We start from the raw sequence: 19,334 nt of genomic DNA, 5'->3' as shown, positions 1-19,334 counted from the left end.
TAATTGCCCCCAGTATAGGTTAGCCAGGTAGGTGCACCTGGTATTGCCCCCAGTGTAGGTTTGCTAAATGGGTGCCTCCAATATAGGTAGCCAGTATAGTTACCACCAGTATAGGTTAGATATGTAGGTGCCCCAGTACAGGTTAGATAGGTAGGTGCCTGAATTATATAATAGACAGGCAAGTGCCCAAAGTATACGATAGGTAGGTAGGGGCCATCAGTATAGGCTAGATAGGTAGGCGCCCCCAGTATAGGTTAGCTAGGTAAGTGCCCGCAGTTTAGGTAGATAGGTAGGAGGTAAGAATGGCAGGCGACACCCCCCATAGGTGATGGGAGGGGGGGGGGGGGAGCAGCAGCTACACTGAGACTAATCCTTTGGAGGGGAGCCGACTCCCCTCCGTGCTCCCCCCTCTTTGCAGAGTTAGTGCAGGGAAGCATGTATTAATAACTCACCTCCCTGCTCGTTCCAATAGCCGCCTCTCACTTGCCACTTATCGGCATCTGCATAGCCGCTGATATACACTCCACTTCCTGCTTAAAGTGAACCTCCGGACTAAAAATCGACTCAGCAGCACTGAAAAGGCCTGAAAAGGCCTGAGCACCAGAACTTTGTTTCTCTTATACAAGCCTCATTTTTAGCTGCACAGAAGAAAACTGCCCGGGCTTTTTTCCCCTGATGCTGTGCAAAGCATGATGGGATTTCTGATGTTGTTGCTCTCGTTCTGCTGTTTTGGTGCAATTTTTTTTTTTTTTTTTTACATTTTGAATTTGACATTCGAAGCCTAGCTGGGAGGGGTTATCAGGACACAGGATAGTTGGAACTGTGTCTCCTGCTCCTTGTCACCTCCTTTCAACCAAAAATATGGCTGCCCCATGACAAAGATGGCAGCCCCATGAATCACAAACATTTGCCTGTTCTTTTAAAACAGGGTGGGTAAAAAATTATATTACCTATCTATTCTAATTGACATAACTAATGTAACTTAATGACTATGTTTGTTTAGGCTGAAGTTCCCCTTTAAAAGGAATGGAGTTAAGTTATTAATACAAGCTTCCCTGCGCTAACTCTGCATAGGCTATCATTCATAAAGCATTCCCGCATGCAGTAATGCTGAAAACAGCTGACTGTACCGAGCACTTAGCAAAATGTCAATTCAAAAAAGCTGTTACCGCATGAAAAGCTCAAATTACCGAGCAGTGAGGTAAATTACCGCCTTGTGCGGTGATTATCTCAACATGTCACTAAATGTCTATTCATAAAGATTAGAGCAGGCGGTATTGGGACGGAGAATACCGCTTGCTTTGAAGATGCGATAAGGGTGCGGATAACAGCAAAGTTAATGGAGACAGACCTCCCAGGCAGCAGCAGTGAGAGCAGAACAAAAAAGGCTTTCCAGAATACCCAGGCTGTGTTTTTTTAATCTCTTGGCTACCTGTTTTCACATGTTTTTTACTTCAGAAAGCCTGCAAGTGTACCATTTCTTGAAGTTCTTCTAAGCTGTGGCAATTAAATAGATTGTTTAGAAAGACTAAAACAGGAGCGTACCGCTGGTGCAATAAACCTTTTTACTTCAATAACACGCAATAAAAAGTTACACTCACAGTGTATCGTAGTACAAATGCGCCTGTACAGCCTGCCGGCAATCGCTTCCTGTCACCTGTGCTTGGCCAGAGCAGCGGGGTTGACCTGACGAAGGCGTGGTCAACGCTGAAACGCGTCGTGACGTCAGACGGCATCCCCGCGACCTGGCTCCGCCCACCGCTTTCGACTCCTCCGCTAACAACCACGCTCCCCGCTGCTCTGGCCAAGCACGGGTGACAGGAAGCGATTGCCGGCAGGCTGTACAGGCGCATTTGTACTACGATACACTGAGTGTAACTTTTTATTGCGGGTTATTGAAGTAAAAAGGTTTATTGCACCGAATGCGGGGGGTGGGGGGGGAGCATGGAGGGGAGCACGGAGGGGAGCCCTGGGCTCCTCCCCCACCCCGCGGCTGAGTCCCAGTGAGGTCGCGGGCTCCCCCTCCATCATAGCACTCCCCCCAGCATTCTTTGTCCAATTCATTGATTCAATTCAATCAGACTTGTCCAATTCATGATTCGATTCAAATTGAATCAAATCATGAATCGGACATGTCAGATTGAATCAAATCGAATCAATGAATCGAACAGGACAAAGAATCGTATGATGTAGATGGGGCTGATTCTGTCTGATTCTCCCAGCAGCTGATAACAGATCGACTCTCTGCGCAGACGCAACAATGTAAACACATGCGGAGCCATTATTATAACAGCTATAACTGTGATTCCTGCCAGCAATGGATTACACCACTGAAAACTAGGTAGGCAGGAGTTATGTTTGTGAAATTAGCCTCTTAGTCCTTCACCCGTCAGTGTTTACATACACTGAGGATTACATGTTGCTTTGATGAAACCATTTTTTTTTTACTTTACACTATTTTAGAAGGATGTTTAATAGTTTATGCATAAACCACTTTTTATTTTTATCCTCATTTGCGAAAGAGGTCCTTTAACCTGTTGAGTATATTCACTGACTTGTGTTGTCCTGAGATTCTGCCAACTGCTCTTCTTTGCTGTCCTCTTGAGAGTAGCCGCTAACAGAGTTGCCACTCACACAGTGGCTACCAACAATGTCATCCTCATCTTCACTGTCAGAATCATGGACTGTGATTGGTGCAGCTTTCACTGCTGGCTGCAGCCCACTGGGCCCTGCAGATAAACACAAAAATAAAAAGAAACTATAATGAATATTCTGCAGCTTAGTTTAATGAGGGAGGAAACAGTTTTGATGGAAGAAACTTAATATGTAATTAATTTAAAGGGATACTGTAAGGGGGGGGGGGGGTCGGGGGAAAATGAGTTGAACTTACCCGGGGCTTCTAATGGTCCCCCACAGACATCCTGTGCCCACGCAGCCACTCCCCAATGCTCCGGCCCCGCCGCCGGTTCACTTCTGGAATTTCAGACTTTAAAGTTGGAAAACCACTGCGCCTGCGTTGCCATGTCCTCACTCCCACTGATGGCAAGATAAGTGTATAACACAAGCCCAGTATGGTCTGTGCCTGCGCAGTGCGCTCCTGGTGACATCAGGGGAAGCGAGGACACGGCAACGCAGGCGAAGTGGTTTTCAGACTTTAAAGTCTGAAATTCCAGAAGTGAACCAGGGGCGGGGCCGGAGCATTGGGGAGTGGCTGCGCGGGCACAGGATGTCTGTGGGGGACCATTAGAAGCCCCGGGTAAGTTCAACTCATTTTCCCCCGACCCCCCACAGTATCCCTTTAAGTACATGTGGATGGACACATGAAGATATTCCTTCTTACACTTTAAAGGTTAACTGTGCTTGGATTATGGTAACAAGCTTGGTAGATAAAAAAAAACAAACAAACACACTGAAAGGAGACATTTTCTTCTATTCAACAGATCTGAAACAAAACCAAGTCAACAGGAACACAGCATGTGATGAACCACTTCAGATTCCAGTTTTTTTTACCCATTTACCTATTATGGTTCCTGACAACTCTGGTATATCAGCTGTGCCAGCATTAGGGATGATCAATGAGATGCAAATTGTTCTGAAATTATGCAGTTTAAAAATGGACCAATCAACTTAAGCCCAGGGTGTGTGTGTGTGTGTGTGTGTGTGTGTGTGTGTGTGTGTGTGTGTGTGTGTGTGTGTGTGTGTGTGTGTGTGTGTGTGTGTGTGTGTGTGTGTGTGTGTGTGTGTGTGTGTGTGTGTGTGTGTGTGTGTGTGTGTGTGTGTGTGTGTGTGTGTGTGTGTGTGTGTACAAACTAGGCATTTATTGTATTTTTTTTTATTTCATAGACCCTTTATAAGGGCCCTTTCACACCAGAGGGATTTTTCGGCGTTTTAACGCCACGGCCGAAGTTGGCGTTTTGCTAGGTAAAAGAAAGTCCATAGACTTTCATTTTACCTTTCACATCTAACTCGGCGTTTTGGAGCGTTGCGTTTCAACGCTCCCAGGAGCTTTTTCAGGGCTGTTTACAGCCGAAGTTGGCTGTTGGCGTTTCAATGATAGTCAATGGAAAACGCCAACTTCAGCGTTTTCAAAGCGTTTTACAGCTGACTTGTTCACTTATTTTTATAGAAGAAAAAAAAAAAGGACGTTTTCATATGAGCTGTAAAACTCTTTCAAAAGGCTTTGAAAACGCTTTGAAAACGCTATGTATTGGCGTTAAGCAAAAGGCTGACTTTCAGCCTTTTCTACCGCAGCCTCTAGTGTGAAAGAGCCCTAAAGGAAACGTAGGCGTAAAGGAAAAACAAGCATTTTTCATGTCCCCTTCCTAATTTTTACATAACAAGTGTCACAGTTATAAAACACCTCAAAATACATTACTTGGCTCATCCCAGTTAAAACTATACCATACATGCCAGATTTCACCACTGGACATGTAGTGTACCATTACCGCCAACCTGTGCGTCTGTAGCGATTGCATGTAGTGATGGTCAAGTAGATGCAAGTAACTTCGAGTTGATGCCAATTTATGCAGCTTGAAAGTGAACCAATCAAATTTTACCTCAGCAGGATTTGATTGGTTCATGTGCATCAACATGAAGTTATTTACATCTACCTGACCATCACTAATATAATAGCATGCAATCGATAGGGTGCAGTTTGGTGCGCCCAGTACATGCATTGATAGGTAACAAAATTTTGATGCATCTATTTAGCTTTGGGTCCCAGAGCCGTCGTCCTAGAGATCGCATCCGATGCTATGGGCGGCAGCCATTACAGGTGTTCATGAACATTATGGCCAAGTATAGGTAACACAAGGGGTTTATTAGTCTGGTATGCGTAAAAAAAAAAAAAAAAGACAACAAAAACTATTTTTTATGTGCTCACTGTTACTTTAATTAAAGAAAAAAAACTAACTTTATGAGAATAATTGCTGGTAACACAAGGCGGTTCCCCACTTCTCTAGAAGACTCTGTAAAAGAACCTCACAAACTAAGTCTAATCTCCCTACAAAGACCGATATGAGAGCCCTCACTGAGGACATAGATTCCTTCATATAGGGAGCTGTCGCGGAGATTCATGAAGACATGGCATTCTTCAATACAAAACTTGTGGCTGTGGAACAGGTTGGCGTCAAAAGAGACTCTAAACTGAACTGGCTGCAGAATGCAGCCATCACTCATAACTTGAAGATCATAGATCATAACCGCCATTTAGAGGACCTGGATAACAGGGGCAGAAGGGCAAACATTTCCATCAAAGGCTTACCAGAGTCTGTGGGGCCGCAAAGTCTACAAGCCGTACTGGCAGCCATCTTCAAGGACACCTGAAGTGAGAGGGATATTGAGGCTGCCACATTCATTTCCTTTTAAACCATGCCAGTTGCCTGGCATCCTTCTGATCTTTTAAGCATCAGTAGTGCCTGAATCACACACCTGAAACAAGCATGCAGCAAACCTTGAATCAAAACACTTGATCTGCTTTATGCTTGTTCAGGGTCTATGGCTAAAAGTATTAGAGGCAGAGGATCCGCAGGCTAGCCAGACAAAGTGCGCTGTTTAACATAAAATAAACATGGCGGCCTCCATACCTCTCTCAGTTTAGATGCCCTTCTAACAATTATCCCTCCTCTTTCTGCTGGTTATCTTTAATAAAAAGGTACAGAAAGGTTTCTGCACTAACATACTTGTAGCAATCGGTCACCCGCAAGGTATTGCATTCACAGTAAATAGGAGAACACAAGACAGTCAGCACAAGCTGTATACTCATATCTCCAAGAAATTAGAGTTCTAATGCACAGAATCTGCCTTTCCCTAGGATCTGCCTTACCATAGGAACTGCCTTAAAGGATACCCGAAGTGACATGTGACATGATGAGATAGACATGTGTATTTACAGTGCCTAGCACACAAATAACTATGCTGTGTTCCTTTTTTTTCCTTTCTCTGCCTGAAAGGAGTTAAACATCAGGTATGTAAGTGACTGACTCATTCCTGACTCACACAGGAAGTGACTACAGTGTGGCCCCTCACTGATGAAAAATTCCAACTATGAAACACTTTCATAGCAGAAAATGGATTCTGAGAGCTAGAGATAAAAAGGAATTTCTTATTAGTGAGGGTCACACTATAGTCATTTCCTGTCTGAGTCAGGAATGAGTTAGCCACTTACATACCTGATATTTAACTCTTTCAGGCAGAGAAAGAAAAAAAGGAACGCAGCATAGTTATTTGTGTGCTAGGCACTGTACATATACGTCTATCTCATGTCACTTCGGGTATTCTTTATCTTCTAACAATGGAAAATCAGAATCACAACTTGTACTGGGGGTGTGCAGCCTGGGTAAATTTCTAGAGACTATACAACCAATACACTTATAACATATATGCCCCTAAATGTTACTTGTGAATGTAAATAAACTCCTAGACCTGCTCGTTCTTCATCTACATCCATTGGTATGACTGCCAGATTAGGAGGTGCAACTTCATTTTCTTGTTCAGGTAGCCTTATTTCATCTTGCGATACATCCTCCATATCATTGAGAGCTGTAAACAATAAAAAGGTGACTTATAAAAAAAATACAGTTACTGCAAGCTTATAATCAGGGCAGACTTCTTAATTTTGTATACAGCAGAACATCAGGTTCCCTGAACTCCCATTTACTGTATTTTTCGGACTACAAGACACTGCTCACCATAAGACGCACCTAGGTTTAGGGAGAAAAAAAAAATTATCCAGGCACATTGCCTTAATTAGGACATTTAACCACTTAACCACTTCGGGACCACAGTCTTTTCGCCCCTTAAGGACCAGAGCCTTTTTCTCCATTCAGACCACTGCAGCTTTCACGGTTTATTGCTCGGTCATAAAACCTACCACCTAAATGAATTTTACCTCCTTTTCTTGTCACTAATACAGCTTTCTTTTGATGCTATTTGATTGCTGCTGCGAGTTTTACTTTTTATTATATTCATCAAAAAAGACATGAATTTTGTCAAAAAAATGACTTTTTTAACTTTCTGTGCTGACATTTTTCAAATAAAGTAAAATTTCCTATACATTTGAGCGCGAAAGTTATTCTGCTACATGTCTTTGATAAAAAAAAAAACATTCAGTGTATATTTATTGGATTGGGTAAAAGTTATAGCGTTTACAAACTATGGTGCCAAAAGTGAATTTTCCCATTTTCAAGCATCTCTGACTTTTCTGCGCACCTGTCATGTTTCATGAGGGGCTAAAATTCCAGGATAGTACAAATACCCCCCAAATGACCCCATTTTGGAAAGAAGACATCCCAAAGTATTCAGTGAGAGGCATGGTGAGTTCATAGAAGATTTTATTTTTTGTCACAAGTTAGCGGAAAATGACAGTTTGTGACAAAAAAAAAAAAAAAAAAAAGTTTCCATTTCTTCTAACTTGCGACAAAAAAAAATGAAATCTGCCACGGACTCACTATGCTCCTCTCTGAATACCTTGAAGTGTCTACTTTCCAGAATGGGGTCATTTGTGGGGTGTGTTTACTGTCCTGGCATTTGGGGGGTGCCTAATTGTAAGCACCCCTGTAAAGCCTAAAGATGCTCATTGGACTTTGGGCCCCTTAGCGCAGTTAGGCCGCAAAAAAGTGCCACACATGTGGTATTGCCGTACTCAGGAAAAGTAGTATAATGTGTTTTGGGGTGTATTTTTACACATACACATGCTGGGTGGGAGAAATATCTCCGTAAATGACAATTTTTTTATTTTTTTTACACACAATTGTCTATTTATAGAGATATTTCTCCCACTCAGCATGGGTATGTGGAAAAATACACCCCAAAACACATTATACTACTTCTCCTGAGTACGGCGATACCACATGTGTGGCACTTTTTTGCACCCTAACTGCGCTAAGGGGCCCAAAGTCCAATGAGTACCTTTAGGATTTCACAGGTCATTTTGAGAAATTTCGTTTCAAGACTACTCCTCACGGTTTAGGGCCCCTAAAATGCCAGGACAGTATAGGAACCCCACAAATTACCCCATTTTAGAAAGAAGACACCCCAAGGTATTCCGTTAGATGTATGGTGAGTTCATAGAAGATTTTTTTTTTTTGTCACAAGTTAGCGGAAATTGATTGTAATTGTTTTTTTTCACAAAGTGTCATTTTCCGCTAACTTGTGACAAAAAATAAAATCTTCTATGAACTCGCCATTCTCCTAACGGAATACCTTGGGGTGTCTTCTTTCTAAAATGGAGTCATTTGTGGGGTTCCTATACTGCCCTGGCATTTTAGGGGCCCTAAACCGTGAGGAGTAGTCTTGAAACCAAATGTGGCAAAATGACCTGTGAAATCCTAAAGGTACTCATTGGACTTTGGGCCCCTTAGCGCACTTAGGGTGCAAAAAAGTGCCACACATGTGGTACCGCCGTACTCAGGAGAAGTAGTATAATGTGTTTTGGGGTGTATTTTTACACATACCCATGCTGGGTGGGAGAAATATCTCTGTAAATGACAATTATTTGATTTTTTTTACACACAATTGTCCATTTACAGAGAGATTTCTCCCACCCAGCATGGGTATGTATAAAAATACACCCCAAAACACATTATACTACTTCTTCTGAGTACGGCGATACCACATGTGTGACACTTTTTTGCAACCTAGGTGCGCTAAGGGGCCTAACGTCCTATTCACAGGTCATTTTGAGGCATTTGGATTCTAGACTACTCCTCACGGTTTAGGGCCCCTAAAATGCCAGGGCAGTATAGGAACCCCACAAGTGACCCCATTTTAGAAAGAAGACACCCCAAGGTATTCTGTTAGGAGTATGGTGAGTTCATAGAAGATTTTTTTTTTGTCACAAGTTAGCGGAAAATGACACTTTGTGAAAAAAAAAACAATACATATCAATTTCCGCTAACTTGTGACAAAAAATAAAATCTTCTATGAACTCATCATACACCTAAAAGAATACCTTGGGGTGTCTTCTTTCTAAAATGGGGTCACTTGTGGGGTTCCTATACTGCCCTGGCATTTTAGGGGCCCTAAACCGTGAGGAGTAGTCTTGAACCCAAATGTCTCAAAATGACCTGTGAAATCCTAAAGGTACTCATTGGACTTTGGGCCCCTTAGCACAGTTAGGCTGCAAAAAAGTGTCACACATGTGGTATCGCCGTACTCAGAAGAAGTAGTATAATGTGTTTTGTGGTGTATTTTTACATATAACCATGCTGGGTGGGAGAAATATCTCTGTAAATGACACATTTTTGATTTTTTTTACACACAATTGTCCATTTACAGAGAGATTTCTCCCACCCAGCATGGGTATGTGTAAAAATACACCACAAAACACATTATACTACTTCTCCTGAGTATGGCGATACCACATGTGTGACACTTTTTTGCAGCCTAGGTGCGCTAAGGGGCCCAACGTCCTATTCACAGGTCATTTTGAGGCATTTGTTTTCTAGACTACTCCTCACGGTTTAGGGCCCCTAAAATGCCAGGGCAGTATAGGAACCCCACAAGTGACCCCATTTTAGAAAGAAGACACCCCAAGGTATTCCGTTAGGGGTATGGTGAGTTCATAGAAGATTTTATTTTTTCTCACAAGTTAGTGAAAAATGACACTTTGTGAAAAAAACAATAACAATCCAATTTCCGCTAACTTTTGACAAAAAATAAAATATTCTATGAACTCATCATACACCTAACAGAATACCTTGGGGTGTCTTCTTTCTAAAATGGGGTCACTTGTGGGGTTCCTATACTGCCCTGGCATTTTACGGGCCCAAAACTGTGAGTAGTCTGGAAACCAAATTTCTCAAAATGACTGTTCAGGGGTATAAGCATCTGCAAATTTTGATGACAGGTGGTCTATGAGGGGGCAAATTTTGTGGAATCGGTCATAAGCAGGGTGGCCTCTTAGATGACAGGATGTATTGGGCCTGATCTGATGGATAGGAGTGCTAGGGGGGTGACAGGAGGTGATTGATGGGTGTCTCAGGGGGCGGTTAGAGGGGAAAATAGATGCAATCAATGCACTGGGGAGGTGATCGGAAGGGGGTCTGAGGGGGATCTGAGGGTTTGGCCGAGTGATCAGGAGCCCACACGGGGCAAATTAGGGCCTGATCTGATGGGTAGGTGTGCTAGGGGGTGACAGGAGGTGATTGATGGGTGTCTCAAGGTGTGATTAGAGGGGGGAAATAGATGCAAGCAATGCACTGGCGAGGTGATCAGGGCTGGGGTCTGAGGGCGTTCTGAGGTGTGGGCGGGTGATTGGGTGCCCGCAAGGGGCAGATTAGGGTCTAATCTGATGGGTAACAGTGACAGGTGGTGATAGGGGGTGATTGATGGGTAATTAGTGGGTGTTTAGAGGAGAGAATAGATGTAAACAATGGATTTGGGAGGTGATCTGATGTCGGATCTGCGGGCGATCTATTGGTGTGGGTGGGTGATCAGATTGCCCGCAAGGGGCAGGTTAGGGGCTGATTGATGGGTGGCAGTGACAGGGGGTGATTGATGGGTGGCAGTGACAGGGGGTGATTGATGGGTGATTGACAGGTAATCAGTGGGTTATTACAGGGGAGAACAGATGTAAATATTGCACGGGCGAATTGATAAGGGGGGGGTCTGAGGGCAATCTGAGCGTGTGGGCAGGTGATTGGGTGCCCGCAAGGGGCAGATTAGGGTCTAATCTGATGGGTAACAGTGACAGGTGGTGATAGGGGGTGATTGATGGGTAATTAGTGGGTGTTTAGAGGAGAGAATAGATGTAAACAATGGATTTGGGAGGTGATCTGATGTCGGATCTGCGGGCGATCTATTGGTGTGGGTGGGTGATCAGATTGCCCGCAAGGGGCAGGTTAGGGGCTGATTGATGGGTGGCAGTGACAGGGGGTGATTGATGGGTGGCAGTGACAGGGGGTGATTGATGGGTGATTGACAGGTAATCAGTGGGTTATTACAGGGGAGAACAGATGTAAATATTGCACGGGCGAATTGATAAGGGGGGGGTCTGAGGGCAATCTGAGCGTGTGGGCAGGTGATTGGGTGCCCGCAAGGGGCAGATTAGGGTCTAATCTGATGGGTAACAGTGACAGGTGGTGATAGGGGGTGATTGATGGGTAATTAGTGGGTGTTTAGAGGAGAGAATAGATGTAAACAATGGATTTGGGAGGTGATCTGATGTCGGATCTGCGGGCGATCTATTGGTGTGGGGGGGTGATCAGATTGCCCGCAAGGGGCAGATCAGGGGCTGATTGATGGGTGGCAGTGACAGGGGGTGATTGACGGGTGATTGACAGGTGATTGACAGGTGATTGACAGGTGATTGACAGGTGATCAGGGGGGATAGATGCATACAGTACACGGGGGGGGGGGGGGTCTGGGGGGGGTCTGGGGAGAATCTGAGGGGTGGGGGGGTGATCAGGAGGGAGTAGGGGGCAGATTAGGGACTTAAAAAAAAAATAGCGTTGACAGATAGTGACAGGGAGTGATTGATGGGTGATTAGGAGGGTGACTGGGTGCAAACAGTGGTCTGGGGGGTGGGCAGGGGGGGGTCTGAGGGGTGCTGTGGGCGATCAGGGGGCAGGGGGGGGGGAAATCAGTGTGTTTGGTGCAGACTAGGGTGGCTGCAGCCTGCCCTGGTGGTCCCTCGGACACTGGGACCACCAGGGCAGGAGGCAGCCAGTATAATAGGCTTTGTATACATTACAAAGCCTATTATACACTGTTGCAGCGGCGATCCGGATGCCAGTAACCCGCCGGCGCTTCCGAACGGCCGGCGGGTTACGGCGAACGGGGGGCGGAGCCAGTCCCCGGCGGCTGATCGCGTCACGAATGACGCGATCGCCGCATAGCCACTCCCGCAGCCGCCCCCGCCGATGGGCGTATTGCGGTCGTTTGGGCCCAGACTTTGCCGCCGCCCATCGGCTGGGGGCGGTCGTTATGTGGTTAAGGATTGCAGCCTTAAAACCCCTTAAAGAATAACTCCAGCCTAAACAAATATACTGTCATTAAGTTACATTAGTTATGTTAATTAAAATAGTTAGGTAATATAATCTATTACCCACACTGTTTTAAAAGAACAGGCAAATGTTTGATTTCATGATGGCAGCCATCTTTTTGGTTGAAAGGAGGTGACAGGGAGCATGATACACAGTTCCAACTGTCCTCTGTCCTGAGCACCTCTCCCAGTTGCTAGGCAATGTGAACAACAACATAGGAAATCCCATTATGCTCTGCACAGCATCAGGGAAAAAAGCCCGGGCTTTTTTTCTTTGATGGGTGGAGCTTAGGTAAAAAATGCAGCTAAAAATGATGCTTTGGTAAGAAAAACAAAGTTCTGATGCTGTGAAACTGTTAAGAAACACCAAACCTTTTCAGTTCTGCCGAGTAGATTTTTAGAAAACCTGAACTGAAAATTAAAAGTCAAAATAAACATACACAAGTCATACTTACCTCCCGTGTAGTCTACTCCTCAATCTCTTTCTCCTTTCCCGCGTCCTGTTTGTCCACTGTGATCAAAGGAATTCTCTGGCCTCCATCTTGAAAATGGACATTACCCTATAACAGCTTTCTGGTCAGCACACAGTAAAACTGTAACATCGCCCACTTGAGCCATAGGGAAATATAGACATTACTTGGCACAGCAGTTGTCCTCTCAGCTATAACTGACAACAACTGATAAATAACTGACAGCAACTGATTTATTTCAGTTCTGACAAAATGTTGTCAGAACTGGAAGGGATCATTGTCAGAAGAAAATGGTGACCTTCTGAGAGGAACTGATAGCAAGGTAACTATATAATGTTCATTTGCCTCATGTGTTTATTTTAAATAATTTTACTCAGTACAGTTTCCCTTTAAAGAGAACCCGAGGTGGGAATTACTTTTACTATTGGGGCACAGAGGCTGGTTGTGCGCACTAAGACCAGCCTCTGTTGCCCCATCGTGTGCCTCCATGTCCCCCCTGCTCGCCGCTATACCCCCCGCATTGCTGGCTGTGTCGCCAGCTCAATGTTTACCTTGCGCTGTCAGTCAGCGCCGCTCCCCCGCCTCCTCCGCATCGGCGCCACCCGCCGCGTCACTTCCCTCCTATCAGCGGGAGGGAAGGGACACGGGCGGGTGCGCCGATGCGGAGGAGGCAGGGGAGCAGCGCTGACTGACAGCGCAAGGTAAACATTGAGCTGGCGACACGCTGCGTGTCGCCAGCAATGCGGGGGGTATAGCGGCGAGCAGGGGGGACATGGAGGCACACGATGGGGCAACAGAGGCTGGTCTTAGTGCGCACAACCAGCCTCTGTGCCCCAATAGTAAAAGTAATTCCCACCTCGGGTTCTCTTTAAGGACCAGACACTTTTTCCCATTCAGACCACTGCAGCTTTAACGGTTTATTGCGCGGTCATACAACCTACCACCTAATACAGCTTTCTTTTGGTGCCATTTGATTGCTGCAGTGATTTTTAGTTTTTATTATACTCATCAAAAAAGACATGAATTTTGTCAAAAAAAAAAAAAAACAAAAAAAAAAAAAGATTTTTTTTTACTTTCTGTGCTGACATTTTTCAAATAAAGTAAAATTTCCATATACATTTTTGTCTAAATTTATTGTGCTAAATGTCTGATCAATAGACACTTATTGGGTTTTTTTTTTGTTTGGGTAAAACTTATAGCGTTTACAAACTATGGTGCAAAAAAGTGAATTTTCCCATTTTGAAGAATCTCTGACTTTTCTGAGCACCTGTCATGTTTCATGAGGTGCTAGAATTCCAGGATAGTATAAATACCCCCCAAATGACCCCCATATTTGTCACAAGTTAGCGGAATATGACACTTTGTGACAAAAAAATAAAATTTAAAAAAAAAGGTTTCTATTTCTGCTAACTTGTGACAAAAAAAAAAAAATTAAATCTGCCATAGACTCATCATGCCCCTCTCTGAATACTTTGGGGTGTCTACTTTCCAAAATGGAGTCATTTGTTGGGTGTGTTTACTGTCCTGGCATTTTGGGGGTGCTAAATTGTAAGCACCCCTGTAAAGCCTAAAGGTGCTCATAGGACTTTGGGCCCCTTAGCGCTGTAAATGAGATTTTTTTTGTTTTGTTTTACACACAATTGTCCATTTACAAAGATATTTCTCCCACCCAGCATGGGTATGTGTAAAAATACACCCCAAAACACGTTATACTACTTCTCCTGAGTACGGCGATACCACGTGTGACACTTTTTTGCAGCCTAGGTGCGCTAAGGGGCCCAAAGTCCTGAGTACCTTTAGGATTTCACAGGTCATTTTGAGGCATTTGATTACCAGACTACTCTAGGTTTAGGGCCCCTAAAATGCCAGGGCAGTATAGGAACCCCACCAGTGACCCCGTTTTTGAAAGACGTCACCCCAAGGTATTCCGTTAGGAGTATGGCGAGTTCATAGAAGATTTTATTTTTTGTTACAAATTAGCGGAAATATTTTTTTTTTTTTTTTCCACAAAGTGTCTTTTTCCACTAACTTGTGACAAAAAATAAAATCTTCTAAGAACTCACCATACACCTAACGGAATACCTTGGGGTGTTTTCTTTCTAAAATGGGGTCACTTGTGGGGTTCCTATACTGCCCTGGCATTTTAGGGGCCATAAACTGTGAGGAGTAGTCTGGAAACCAAATGCCTCAAAATGACTGTTCAGGGGTATAAGCATCTGCAAATTTTGATGACAGGTGGTCTATGAGGGGCCGAATTTTGTGGAACCGGTCATAAGCAGGGTGGTCTCTTAGATGACCGGTTGTATTGGCACTGACGTGCAGGAAGTTCTCAAATCTGGACATGGCAGCAGAGAACATGGGCATGTAATGTATTGGGTGCGTAGACCAATAAGACTGCAATACATTCTTTTTGACTAGACCCATGTTAAAGGGAACCTAAACTGAGAGGGATATGGATATTTCCTTTTAAACAAATCCAGTTGCTTGTCAGTACGGTTGATCTCTTTGGCTGCAGTAGTGGCTGGATTACACACCTGAAACAAGCATGCGGCTGATCCAGTCTGACTTCAGTCAGAGCACCTGATCTGCATGCTTGTTCAGGGGCTGTGGCTAAAAGTATTAGAGACAGAGGATCAGCAGGAGAGTCAGGCAACTGGGATTATTTTAACCAGCTGGGCGGTATGGACGAGCTCAGCTCGTCCAGTACCGCCGGAGCCTGCCGCTCAGGCCCTGCTGGGCCGATTTGCCCCAAATAAAGTGCAGCACACGCAGCCGGCACTTTGCCAGCCGCGTGTGCTGCCCGATCGCCGCCGCTCTGCGGCGATTCGCCGCGAGCAGCGGCGAAAGAGGGTCCCCCCAGCCGCCTGAGCCCTGCGCAGCCGGAACAAAAAGTTCCGGCCAGCGCTAAGGGCTGGATCGGATGTGTCTGACGTCAGGACGTCGGCTGACGTCCATGACGTCACTCCGCTCGTCGCTATGGCGACGGTGTAAGCAAAACAAGGAAGGCCGCTCATTGCGGCCTTCCTTGTTTATTCTGGCCGCCGGAGGCGATCGGAAGAACGCCTCCGGAGCGCCATCTAGTGGGCTTTCATGCAGCCAACTTTCAGTTGGCTGCATGAAATAGTTTTTTTTTAATTTAAAAAAAACCCTCCCGCAGCCTCCCTGGCGATCTTATCAGAACGCCAGGGTGGTTAAAAGGAAAAATCCAGATCCTTCTCAGTTTAGGTTCCCTTTAAGGAGAAGACCCCAAAAAATGTTAAGTTTGGAAACTTGGAGTGGTTTCCACTGAAAAGGCTGGGAATGGTAGCTTCTCGGATTGGCGGTTGCGAGAAGCTACCATGTGAGTTTTATCAAAACTCTGTGACCACTGCTTTCTACTTCACAAGTACTCCCTTTTACTAGGTAGGTGCTCTTTTTCCTGGGTAGTCTCAGAGGAATACCGCCTAAATTTAGCAGTCTACCATGGCAAAAAAGGGGTATTCCGTTGAATAGGCCCAGTGGGGTGAGTGCGATTGGGAATTCTCATCTGACTAATCATCCGTGTCAGAATACGAACTGCAGTGGCTCTCTGACCGATAGCAATGACGAGGTTGAGGTCCTGGCTAGAGCCAGGCGTACCACACCCCATGTCACTAGACCACAGGATCAGACTCAAGGGCAGCACAGTGGTGCTAGTGCTGATCCAAGTTTTCTTGGTGAGGCATGCACCAGCATAGCATCTCCTGGACCTAGCACCAGTACTACCATAGACCCTGGTGAAGTGGCGAGCACCAGCATGGTAGTAGAAACTGGTTCGGTGGCACATGCATTAAGACCTGAGTCGCAGCCACCAGCAAAACGGGCCCGTACTACTCATAGTTTCCCAGATGTGCTGGCAAATCCCAATTGGCAATCCCCTGGTTCCGCCGCAACCGTACTGCCCCCTTTCACCGCCCAGTCTGGAGTCCAGGTGGAGACAGATAATCTAGGATCAGCCCTAGACTTTTTTCATCTGTTCTGCACCGTGGATCTCTAAGACTTAATAGTGACCAACCATTATGCCACACAATACGCAACCGCCCAAAACAAAAAAAACCAAACTGATCTTTACAGCACCACAGCTATTGTACAGTGTTTTTGGCAGTGATCAGAAAAAAAAATTCTGTCACTGCGGTGGGGCGGGCTGAACGCAAGTGCAGGCGAACGATCGGGCCTGATCGGCAAACACTGCGTTTTTAGTGTATACTAGTGACCCCAATAAAGAGCTGACTGCGATCAGTAATGATCACTTACAGATTCTATGTAGTAGCAATGCTGATTAACTGTTAACACTAATGATACTAAAAAAGTGACTGTTTTCACTGATCACTGCTTTTAGATCACTAGGATAGTGACAGGGGGATCTGAGGGTGTGGGCGGGTGATCAGAAGCCTACAGGGGGCAGATTAGGGCCTGATCTGATGGGTAGGCATGCTAGGGGGTGACAGGAGGTGATTGATGGGTGCCCTCAGGGGGTGATTGGGGGGGGAAATAGATGCAATCAATGCACTGGGGAGGTGATCAGGAGGGGTCTGAGGTTGTGGGCGGGTGTTGGGGTGTCCCCAAGGGGCAGATTAGGGTCTGATCTGATGAGTAGCAGTGACAGGTGGTGACAGGGGGTGATTGATGGGTTATCAGTAGGTGATTACAGGGGAGAATATATGCAAGCAATGCACTGGCGAGTTGATCAGAGGGGTCTGAGGGAGATCTGAGGGTGTGGGCGGGTGATCAGAAGCCTACAGGGGGCAGATTAGGGCCTGATCTGATGGGTAGGCATGCTAGGGGGTGACAGGAGGTGATTGATGGGTGCCTCAGGGAGTGATTGGGGGGGGGGGGGAATAGATGCAATCAATGCACAGGGGAGGTGATCAGGAGGGGTCTGAGGTTGTGGCCGGGTGTTTGGATGTCCCCAAGGGGCAGATTAGGGTCTGATCTGATGGGTAGCAGTGACAGGTGGTGACAGGGGGTGATTGATGGGTTATCAGTAGGTGATTACAGGGGAGAATATATGCAAGCAATGCACTGGCGAGTTGATCAGAGGGGTCTGAGGGAGATCTGAGGGTGTGGGCGGGTGATCAGAAGCCCAGGGGGCAGATTAGGGCCTGACCTGATGGGTAGGAGTGCTAGGGGGTGACAGGAGGTGATCGATGGGTGCCTCAGGGGGTGATTGGGGGGGGGGGGGGGAATAGATGCAATCAATGCACTGGGGAGGTCATGTGTAGGATCTGCAGGTGATCTGAGGGTGTGGGTGGCTGATCAGGTGCCCGCAAGGGGCAGGTTAGGGTGACAGGTGGTGACAAGTGGTGATTGATGGGTGATTACAGGGGATCAGGGGATAATAGATGTATACAGTACACGGGGAGTGGGGGTCTGGGGAAGATCTGAGGGTGTGTGTGTGTGTGTGTGTGTGTGTGTGTGTGTGAGTGGGGGGGGAGGGGTGCTCAGGAGCCCCCGGGGGAAGTTTAGGACCTAATCTGCAATATAGCGTTGACAGATAGTGACAGGGGATGATTGATGGGTGATTGGGTGCAAACAGTGGTCTGTGGGGGTGATTGGAGGGGGGAGGTCTGAGGGGTGCTGTGGGCGATCAGGGGGACAGGATTAGTGTGTGTGTGCTTTTACATACACAGCTGCCTCCTCCCCTGGTGATCGCTCGATCACTGGGACCACCAGGAGAGGAAGCAGCCAGTATAATACACTTTGTTAGCTTAACAAAGTGAATCATACTTTAGAAACGGAGAGATCGTAGGGTTAACAACCCGCCGCCTCTGCTAATTGGCCGGCGGGTTGATGTCCCAGGTGGGCGGGGCCTAATGCCGGCGAATGTGCACGCATCCCTGCGCACGAACCCCAGCTAATTAGTCCCCCAGGTGCCGAACGGCGTTACGCGGTCCTGGGGGAGCCACCTTGCCGACGCCCATAGGTAGTGGGCGGTCGGCAAGTGGTCAGAGACTCTGAAGCGAATTTTTTTTGCTATATTTACCTTCGCATTAGCTTCAGAAGTCTCACCAGCGCTAAACCGTCGCATTCCCGGCGAAAAACGAGGGCTGCAGACCCCCCAAATCCCCGGGCAACGATTCTGCTGCCCTGAGAGGCTGAGCTATTCGCTGTAGCTCCGCCTCTTCTGCTGTCGATCGCCGCGCGGATCGCTGCCTCTCCCCGCCCCTCTCTGTGAAGAAAGAGTGAGAGGGGCGGGGAGAGGCGGCGATCCGCCGCGATGGACATTAGCAAAGAGGCAGAGCTGCAGCAGAGAGCTCTGCCCCTTTCATGAAGCGCCGTCCTTAGACCCCCCGGAGATTTGGGGGGTTTGCAGCCCTCGTTTTTCGCCGGGAATGCGGCGGTTCAGCGCTGGTGAGAGTTCTGAAGCGAATGCTATGGTAAATTTAGCAAATTTTTTTCCCGCTTCAGACGCTCTTTAACCCTCCTGGCGGTATGAAAAATTCCGCCAGGAGGCAGCGCGTCAGTTTTTTTTTTTTTTTTTTTAAATCATGTAGCGAGCCCAGGGCTCGCTACATGATAGCCGCTGCTCAGCGGCATCCCCCCGCCCTCTTCGATCGCCTTCGGCGATCTCCGATCAGGAAATCTCGTTCAAAGAACGGGATTTCCTGGAGGGCTTCCCCCGTCGCCATGGTGACGGGGCGGGATGACGTCACCGACTTCATTGGGAGTCCCGATCCACCCCTCGGCGCTGCCTGGCACTGATTGGCCAGGCAGCGCACGTAGTCTGGGGTCTGAATCTGTGAATGCATTTGTTTGAACATTTGCATGCGAGTGTGCAAAGGGTTACTTGTTTTTTGCACCTAGGTTTAGGTGGACAAAAACTAGGGGAAAGAAATATATACTAAACCTGGTGCATCCATGTT

General features: G+C 46.5%; 1 protein-coding gene across 1 annotated transcript in view; it reads right to left on the bottom strand.

Annotated features, from left to right (window-relative positions):
* The window catches only part of FBXO38 (F-box protein 38), a 106,390-nt gene that overhangs the window by 30,449 nt on the left and 56,607 nt on the right, over positions 1 to 19,334 (bottom strand). Inside the window, exons 13-14 of the mRNA XM_068277117.1 lie at positions 6,424 to 6,540; positions 2,556 to 2,729 (exon numbers count right to left, since the gene is read on the bottom strand). Coding sequence (XP_068133218.1) covers positions 2,556 to 2,729; positions 6,424 to 6,540 — 291 coding nt within the window. The remainder of the gene's footprint in view (positions 1 to 2,555; positions 2,730 to 6,423; positions 6,541 to 19,334) is intronic.

This window comes from Hyperolius riggenbachi, chromosome 3, assembly GCF_040937935.1.
Source record: "Hyperolius riggenbachi isolate aHypRig1 chromosome 3, aHypRig1.pri, whole genome shotgun sequence".
NCBI lineage: Eukaryota > Metazoa > Chordata > Amphibia > Anura > Hyperoliidae > Hyperolius > Hyperolius riggenbachi.
The sequence above is the reverse complement of the archived record's forward strand: the minus strand, read 5'-3'. Positions and strand labels throughout refer to the sequence as shown.